This window comes from Bactrocera latifrons, unplaced genomic scaffold (assembly GCF_001853355.1).
Source record: "Bactrocera latifrons isolate USDA-ARS-PBARC rearing strain unplaced genomic scaffold, ASM185335v1 scaffold_67, whole genome shotgun sequence".
Taxonomy (NCBI): Eukaryota; Metazoa; Arthropoda; class Insecta; order Diptera; family Tephritidae; genus Bactrocera; species Bactrocera latifrons.
In genome coordinates, this window is record NW_017537345.1 from 1,474,774 (window position 1) to 1,484,387 (window position 9,614).

General features: G+C 36.2%; 1 protein-coding gene across 1 annotated transcript; it reads left to right on the forward strand.

Annotated features, from left to right (window-relative positions):
• The first annotated feature begins 1,811 nt into the window (after nucleotides 1–1,811).
• On the forward strand, nucleotides 1,812–3,159 carry LOC108975568. Its single transcript, XM_018944133.1, has 3 exons — nucleotides 1,812–1,939; nucleotides 2,013–2,564; nucleotides 2,656–3,159. The coding sequence occupies exons 1-3, from the start codon at nucleotides 1,829–1,831 to the stop codon at nucleotides 2,719–2,721; spliced, it is 729 nt and encodes a 242-aa protein (XP_018799678.1). The 5' UTR covers nucleotides 1,812–1,828; the 3' UTR covers nucleotides 2,722–3,159.
• Nucleotides 3,160–9,614: the final 6,455 nt, after the last annotated feature.

Genomic DNA, 9,614 nt, shown 5'->3' on the forward strand with positions numbered 1-9,614 from the left:
CATCTTCTGGGCGATGTCACGAGATGTCACATGCCGGTCTAACCCGATGTTTTCCATGATTTGATCGGTATTCATCGTCACAGGTCTTCCGCCGGTTCGCGTTTTCACTCGCTCTGAATCGTCGAAACCATTCCTCCACAGTTCGAAGTGATAGAGTACCATCCCCCAAAACACCACTAATCTCACGGAATGTTTCTCTAGCGGATTTGCCTTTAACGAATAAAGAGTTTAAAACTAGTGCGAATTTCGGCGTTAGTGAACTCCATGTATACACGTCTATAACTGTTGAATGCAATATCCAAACTAATCATGCATAGCGCCGTTTTGTAGGCTTATGAAGGCCTTTCAAAGATATATAGTATTTCCAGATACGAGCTCTRTAGCGCTTTATAMATTGCCGCGAAATTCAAAAGACAAAARGGCGGAAGGGAGATATTTGACAAATATTTTTACTTCACTGGTATTTAGAAACACCGTTGTCCATCGAGGTAGTCTTGAAATAGGTGACTGATCTAGTATCCGACTACTTTATCTAAAATGAAAATATAAAAAAGTTTCAATGAGTGTATATTCAAGTACATAAAGCATAATTAATTTATTTATAATTACCCCTAGAATATAAAGTGTGATACATTTCGAGGTTCCCTACTTCTTAAAGAAGAAAACAGAACTTTAAATTTAATGATGAGTGTATATTATCATTTTAAAGAAAATTCTTTTTCATTTATTTTTTGAAGATTATCTCTTTTACAATATTGACCGCATCTACGTCTCAGATRGTCCCTCCGTTGAGTCCATTTCTCGACGAATCGTTCGAGCATTTCGACTGGTRACTGGTGAATGACACGCGTTATGCTTTTCTTCGAGGCCTAAATCGAAGCGGCATTTTCCACATAGACTTAAGACTTTACATACCATCAAAGGAAAAAGTCTAACGGTGTGATATCACATGATATTTGTGGCCAATCGCCAGTCCTAAGATGTGTAAATATGTGCCCACCGAAGTGTTCTTACAATAAATCCATTGGATGCGAAGGAAGTGGCGCCGTATTGTCGAAATCAAATGCCACCGAGATCACGAGCTTCACTTTCAAGTGTCAAAAAGTCGGTTATCATGGCGCGATAATGGTCGCCATTGACGGTTACGTTCTCACCGGCATCATTTTTGAAGAAATATGGACTGATGATTCCATCAGCCCACAAACCACACCAACCCGTTGTTTTTTCTGGATGAAATGGGCAGTTCTTGGATCTTTTCTGGTTGTTCTTCGTCCCAAATGTGGCAGTTTTCCTTGTGTACACACTCATTGAGTTAAAAATGGGCCTCATCGCTGCACAAAATTTGACTCGAAAACGTCGGATTTTCTAAGAACCTTCCAAAAGCGAACCTATGTCGCTTGGCATAGTCGGGGGACTTCAGTTCATGTACAAGCTGTATTYTGTACACTTTCCATTTAAGATCTCGATGTAAACTGCACCAAGTTGCTCGAAGCGCCAGTCCGAGTTGCTGCGAATATTGGAGAATCGACTCTCCATGGTCTTTGTGTAGACTTTCAGCTGTTATATTTTCTTCACTACGAGCTGGACGTAGTCTTCTTGGTCGACTATTATATCTGAATGAATACTAGGTCTCAGGTTGGGTGATGGCGTTGCGAGTATACATATATTCTTCATGTATGGCTACTCCAACCATATTTTTAAAGTTTACGCCACCATCACTTAAAAGTCAAGCGGCAACTCTATCAGCACTTTCAGCTAAGCGCTTCGATAACTTAAGCTGAGCTGCTGCTTACTGCATCAGTTGAATGCCGGCTTTGCAACAGTAAACATGTTTAATACGAGTGCTTCAATGAAATTTCTTTTCTTTGTTGTTTTGTGCTTGGCGATTTGTGATAACACCTTGGGAGCGCAAAGGAAATGCGCCGAATACAATGAATATGTAAGTGAATAGGCACAGTACTTGAACTTTAAAAATCAATTACAAAAACAATTACGCATACATGTTATTCTAGTGTCAAGAGCATTGGGAATGCTGTTCGAATACTTGTTTAACCTATTCTTACCGCTGCATTGGCAAGCGGCGTCCCGGTCCACTTTACGACCGTCCCAGCATGACATTCGAGGAATTGCTAGAAAGTTTAGCTGAGGTCAACATGGTGCATGAGAATGCGCTCACGCAACCGCAAATCGCCAGCGGCAACGCAGGAAAGTCTAAGTTAACACTGAAAAATTTGCTTAACGGCAGGCGTGAGTGGGGCGTTGAAACGGTGGAGCCAGTTTTGCAAGAACGTTTCGCGGCGGTTCAAACGCGAAGYRGCGATGCTGHCACTTCAAATGGGCCAGATTTCATATTCTTTGTTTTACAACCACAAGATGMGCCGCGAAACCCGAAGCCGAAGCAATTRGAACAGCAAGCAGAAACGATYCAAGCCGTGCCAAAAGAGTCTCCAATAACTGAGGCTGCGCCAAAAGAATCTGTATCAACTGAGTCTGCATCAAATGTGAAAGCAGAAGATGAGAAAGCTGCTACAGCTGTGAGCCAGTGCAAAGCAATTGGCGAGAAGGTAAGACAAGACCAGTTTACATATCAACACACACACACAAACACATACTAATACATAATTTATCGTTGTTTTACTTTATTCTTGTTTTCAGTGTTATCGCCACGAAGAGTGCTGCACCCAACGCTGTCATGGCTTCTTACACCAGTGCGTTACATAGAGCCCCCTTGAAGCACGGCCAATTATCATATGCACATTTTTATTTATTTTAAGAAACCAATTAACCCCTTATGGCGTCGTAGAAGTTTTTAGTATGAATATGCAAATCAATTAACTGTTATTACTGTTAAACAACTGAGTGACAGCAMCACAATTTACAAATTTTGGGTTTTTCTCATTTACACTCTCGTCACTCTCGTCACTCTCGTAAATATTGCTTAGCCGCGACACGACAATCCAATTAACCAATTATTTTTWTACTCTCGCAACATATAACGGTTGTTTGTAATACTTAAAACTGATTGCGGTATGTTGAGTTACAGTTTGTCAATTAAATAAWTTCAAGAACTACATGATTTAGTTTAAGGCTTAGCTTTTAAGAACAGAGAAGTAAATTTTTCGTTTTCCAAAATATAATAATGAATGTTATTCAAGTCTATTAAGGGTATAAACATTTMAAATTTCGGTCAAAAATATGTAAAATAAGATTAAATGCATTTTTTTACAGCGTAAAAGAGTTTAAGTTTTTAAACTATCGAAAAACTTGCCGGTTCGATCGGCACAAATTATATTGAAATCATTGAAACCGCATCGAAAACATATTTTTCGATGGAGTTGAACTCACTTACCGACTCGATAACGTACATTTCGTGCCTTATAGATGGCACTAATTTCAAAATCATTGAAACCGCAAATTCTAAACTTTTTGTTCAAATCTTTCCGTTCATGAGGAAGTTGTGGAAATTTTGAAAAYTGGGACATTTTGGGTATTTATGCGAAAAAATCGCGAAGGGCGCCGTCAATTATATTCAAATGTGTATTTTAGAGACACGTGACAAAAACACACACAAAAAAAAAAAAAAAAAAAAAAAAAAAAAAAAAAAAAAAAAAAAAAAAAAAAAAAAAAAAACAAAAAAAAAAAATCAATATGAAGTACATAGCTTAAGGAGTTTCATAAAGACGGAAAAAGGTAGGATAAGATATAACACGTTTATATTATCGGTATATATATAGTACATATTTTAAGGTTGCAATTCTTCTTCAGCTCAGTAAATTTAATCTACTTGAAAAAAGGTAAGCATTAAAAAATAAACATACATCTGTTGAAGGATTACAAATTTTGATGTTCTCCAGTAACTTCACCAAATATTGTCTAGTCGAAAAAGTATTTTCGTATTTTGTCAATAGATGTCGTTGCCGTCGTATATCTCCAGTGTTATAAACCAAATTKTGTCATAACGTATAGTGTTGGAAACGTGTGATTTTAAACTTAATTTAACCGAAAAAATTGAATTCGAGGAAGTTGAAAAACAGCKGTTACAGCTGTTCAAAAATTAGTGAAAATAATGAAGAAATTCGCTGTATTGTGAAAAACCCAAGCTCAACAAATGGTCGCCAGACTTGGCGCTTCGAAAGGTTGTGCTATGCATGAGTTGCTTCAGCGTGGTCGAAAKATTGATTCTACATTTTACTGTCAACAACTGATGASATTGAAGCATGTAATCGAAAAACATTGCCAGAACTGATCAACAGAAAGCATTTYGTCTTCYATCAGSACAACGCTAGACTACTCTGCAAAAACTGGTAGAGCTCGGCTGGGAAGCTTCGATGCACACAYCATATAGCCCGGACCTTGCACCATCGGACTACCATTTGTTGCWKTCAATGCARAACTCTTTTAATGGAGTAAAGTAGGCTTCATGAGAAGCCTCTACGAATTACTTGTCGCAATTTTTCGCCGAGAAACCAGGAAAGTTTTACACTGATGAAATGATGTCTCTAAAAGTAAAGTTGTCGACCAAAATGGTACATATTTGGTTCATTAAAGTTCATTTTAAATATAAAGAAATAGGATGAAGTATCATTAGAAATACGAAGAGACTTTTTTGACTATCCCATATTTCGGATGAGATTCCTGCTAAATATACAAGTAATAAATAACCATTTGATGACATGAAATCCTAGCATCAAAAGAAAGCGTGTTTTCCTTATAACGTCAGATATTCGAATATTGTCAGGTATGTGGGATTGAAAAGTTCTTATGTTTTTTTTAATCCAATATCTTATTTGAATCGATCGGTTTGTATGGCAGCTATGTATAGTAACCTGATCTGAATTTATATATTCAATTTCGGGAAGATATCTCGTAAAAAAAAAAAAATGCATACAAAGACATGACAGTTTATGTTACAGTTGTATGCTATAGTAGTCCGATATCGACGGTTCCGACAATTTATTCGATGCAATATATTCAATGACTTTTAGAACTTTTCTGACGGATCTCCTTGCCTTTCCACATTATTCTTCCCAGACATCAACTGTTTAGCACTTGCTTTGGATTTATAATTAATATCTGGATGGTGAGTTAAATTTATTCATAATTTGTATTCATTTTCGTTTATTTCTCCGATTCTTCCKCTCTTTTAGGCGATAAGTTGAGTAAGAACTGAGATGTCTCATTAAGTGTGTTCCTTGATGCTAGGATGTTTGTTATGCATCTCGGTCGGAATTTGCTCCTTGTTCCGCAGACAAAACAGCATAATTAAAGACAACTTAAGTTGTTGCAGAATAACTAAGTCAGAATGTAAGCTATATAACTAGATTTACATACAGGAAGCACATGTTTTATTATTGAACTGCTTAAGCTATTTCTACCAAATTCAGTGCATTACTTTTTATCATTTGATGTTTCTTCGTCGATTGAAGTTTCTGTCGAGTCATCAAAGATGTGTGTGGCCTAGCGTTGTCATGATAGAAGACGAAATACTTTTTGTTGATCAGTTCTGACAATTTTTTCGATTGCTTGCTTCAATCTCATCAGTTGTTGGCAGTAAAATGTAGAATCCGTTATTCGACTAGGCTGGAGTAGCTTATAGYAGATTCCTTTCGAATCCTACCGAACAATCAGCACAACCTTTCGAKKCATCAATCCTGGCTTTGSCACCATTTATTGAACTTCAGCACAACTKRACCATGMTCTTTTTTACACTTTATTATCTTTTTGGATCTACTTTTTYTCTTCTGTTAWTATTCGCTTCAGAAATGGTTCGATTTCATTTCGTTTCAGCAAAGAATCGCAGATGTTAATTCGGCGCATTAAATGTTTCACAGGCAATTCATGTGGTACCCAAACATTAAGCTTCTTTTTGTAGCCCGCCTTTTTCAAATGTTTCAAAATCATTTTATAATGAATGTTAATTTCCTTAACGACGTCATGGCCGCTTATGTGATRGTCCTGGTCAGTCTTTTTCATAATTTTATAGACTTTTTCAACGATAGGTCGACCAGAGCGAGGTGCATCTTTCACAAAAAAATTTCCAGAACGGAAGCAAGCGAACCATCGTTGTGCTACACGAACTGATACAGCATCTTCTTCGTAAACATCGTGAATTTCATTKGTGGCTTGCGTGGCATTCTTCCCTTTTTTAAACAAAAATTTCAAAATATTGCGAATTTCTTCATTATCTTCACTTTTTTTTGAACAGCTGTAACTTTTTTTCAACTTTCCCGAATTCAATTTTTGTTAGTTAAATGCAGCTTAAAATCTCACCTTTTCAACAMTATATGGTATGTCACAATGTGATTGGTAGCACTGGATACATACGACGGCAACGACATCCATTGACCAAATACGAAACGACTTTTTCAACTACACAATATAATAATATGTAATACAAGGTAGTATGATGAAATTTCTCATATGCTCTTTTCAAAGAACTTTAGCTTCTGTCCGATCAAAGCTTTAACAAGCTCCGATCAAAATTTTAACAACTTCAACTTAATCTTCAGTGTTCGATTACCTGTTTTTGTTTTTAAAAATTTTTGGAAAGTGGACGATATACTGCCCTGTAAATGATTTGATAAATGTTTCTAACAAATCGTTAGAGCACAGCTTAGTCAAAACTTTGTAGGGTACTGTCTTTTTTAAGAAATGAAACTGAGAAAAAGGTGGTAATAGCCACAGTAATTCAGTAACAGTTTTTATACAAATTCCCTAAAAAATGTAAGAAGTTCGTAGATAACAACCAAGTATTGAGCCCATTTAAGTTTGGTTTGAAAATAATGGAAGTCGAACACAGTCATACTTACTTCCCACAGAATGTCACTCCACTTCCATCAGACCTTTCAAACTCATTCCCAACAATAAATATAATACCGTTAAAACTTCACTTTAAAATTAAGTTCTTCAGTATGATTCAGGAAGYAAGTCAGATTTATTGACAAATACCGAATTACCTCTTAAGAATTWGCACATGTTGAGTAAACAAAATAAAAACAAAAATTCAAGTGGACATCAAGTAAGATACGTACRAGTAGTTGAAGAAGTGAGAAATTTCGCAAGTTTGTTGATAAATAAAATATCTGGAAAATGTGTCAGAGCGATAAAATTGTGCTTCGTCTTTTTATATTTTTATATTGACGGTAATAATAAGGGCACTGTTGACATCGTCTACGGAATTAAACTTTCTTATTTACAGTTGTAAAGATTAAGTGAAAATTTTTGCCAGCGAACATATAATAAGCACTAAATTGGCCATTATCGACACAGTTCAGAAATTGAAAGTGACAAGAGTGTACACTTACTTGCCTTTACGTTGTAATTAAAACGAAAATTTATACGAGTAAATTAACTTGAAGTGGAGTGCCGGCCAAATGATGAGCATAATGAAAATAACGTTTTTGCAATTGTTGTTGGTCTCGTTGTGTGTTATGGTAGGTTCTCAAAGAAACATAAGTGATTGAGTGAAACTACAACTACTAATAGTATGAACATATGCATACAGTTGCAGTGAAACTACAACTACTAATAGTATGAACATATGCATACTATTAGTAGTTGTAGTTTCACTCAAACTTGTTGAGAGGCGAATCGAATGCAGCACTGACTAAAATCCAACAATTCCCTCTAAATACATGGAATAGAACAAAATGTTATTAGAATACTTGATGGATAGCAAGTATCCATAAATTATGGGTATGAATGGTGGTGTTTGGTTAATTTTTCGTTATATGAKCTAGTTTCAAACATGGAGAGAGATAGAGAGAGAGTTCAAAGATATCAAGCAGATTAGTGGGTTATTGACTATGACTAAAGTATTCGGCAATTTCTTTATTCGCAAATATTTGTTCAAGTAACGAATTAAAACAAAAAGTATTTCTTTAAARAAATTAGATATTACTATCATTCCACATACTTTAAGAATCCTACGTAAAAAAGTTTTTACCCCATTTTGATTTAATTAATTAATTTGTAAAATTTCAAGCAATTTCTAGAACACAGTAAAGAATTGAAACGGAACCTTAATTTAAACCATCGTTTTGCCAAGTTTTCAAGTCAGAATTCAAGCTAGAAAGGTTACTTATATAAAAATCGTGTAATAAATGTCTCTCTGCTTCCTCTAGGGTCTAGTAAAACTCGGAATAATCGAAATGAGTTTTAAGAGTATGAGAACGAAAGTATATAAAATCGATTATTAGATTGGTTATTAAGAAGTTTATGATAACCATTTGGGTGGTAGTTTCCACTACGYTCCAAAGACAACTTTAAGTTACTATATAACAGGGGATTTCTGTGAGTTCATTTATGACACGTTACAGCCGTTTAACTTTTCGCATAATACCATGAATTGGTAAATTAAATGTGTTGGTCTAAACCTTATTCCGGGTGAAAAGAAACTGGAATAGGTAATCTACGTTTCGAACTGTAATAAATATGTACAGTGTTTGTCCGGAAAGTAATAAAAATTTATTTAACCAACCGTTACAATTCTTTAAAAACTTTCAAACCAGCCCTCTTCTGCGTCGATTTCCAAGCATTGAAGACGTCACGGATGGCATTCTCCAGAATTGAGAGCCGAGGTTCATGCTGCTTGGATTCCCGTTGCTTGCCTTTCATCGGCCTTTTTAGGCAAGGAAACAAAAAAAGTTCGGGAAGACCACATCTGGGCTGTAGGGCGGCTGCGGAAGCATTAGGATGCCGGTATTGGTTAGATAGTTGTTCACAAGAACAAGCWAAGGCGTTGTCGTGGGGCAATTTCCAAACGGTTACGATGTCTTGTCAGATCTTATTGACCCTTTGTTTGATTTTCTTGAGGACTTCCACGTAAAACTTGGAGTTGACGATTTGCTCAGGAGGAACAAGTTCATAGTAGCCGATGCCTTTGATGTCAAAAAAGACAATGAGCATCATTTTCACTTTGGATTTGCTTACGGGAAGCGACCTCTTCCCGGCACTACAAAAAGGCCTGGTGCCACCGAAAAACATTWCTAATTGCTAAAAAATTCGCGGTATCTCTCCCATCCCGTTCGTGGTTTGGTCAATTTCAACACCGCGAGGTATGTTGTACGGCTTCTCTCTGCTGAGACACGTCAGTCCTTATCCATCAGCTGTTCTTTCGACCTTTACGAAAAGCATTGGTTGTACGTAAGAAGCTTAAAATGTCGTTGAACAGTAAATTAAAAATTAAGCTAGAATAGAAGCGAGTTGCCAAACTATTCCACGAGTTGAAGCAAAGTAGTAAAAGTATTMAAATTTCAAGGGTGAAAATTCGAAATATTGCAAGCAAAGAAAAAACATTGGTAAAATGTTATAAGCTGATAACGAATGCAGTAGGGTAATAAGGTTGCTTTGGAAAAATGAAAGTTATACAATTGTTGTTGTTATTTTCTACTTCCCCAGTGCTCAGCTTAAATTAGCTTAGGCTTAAAACTACCAGTAATTGCTTCAATKTCGCAGAGTTACAACAAAATTTTTTAAATGTAATTAATTTTTTCTCTCGTGCTTTCGCCCCTATCAACCACTAACATCCGCGGCGGTTTATTGCGTTCAACACGCATTTAATGAATATTTTTATGAAATTGCGGACGTGTGTGTGCCTATAAAATTACGTTTGT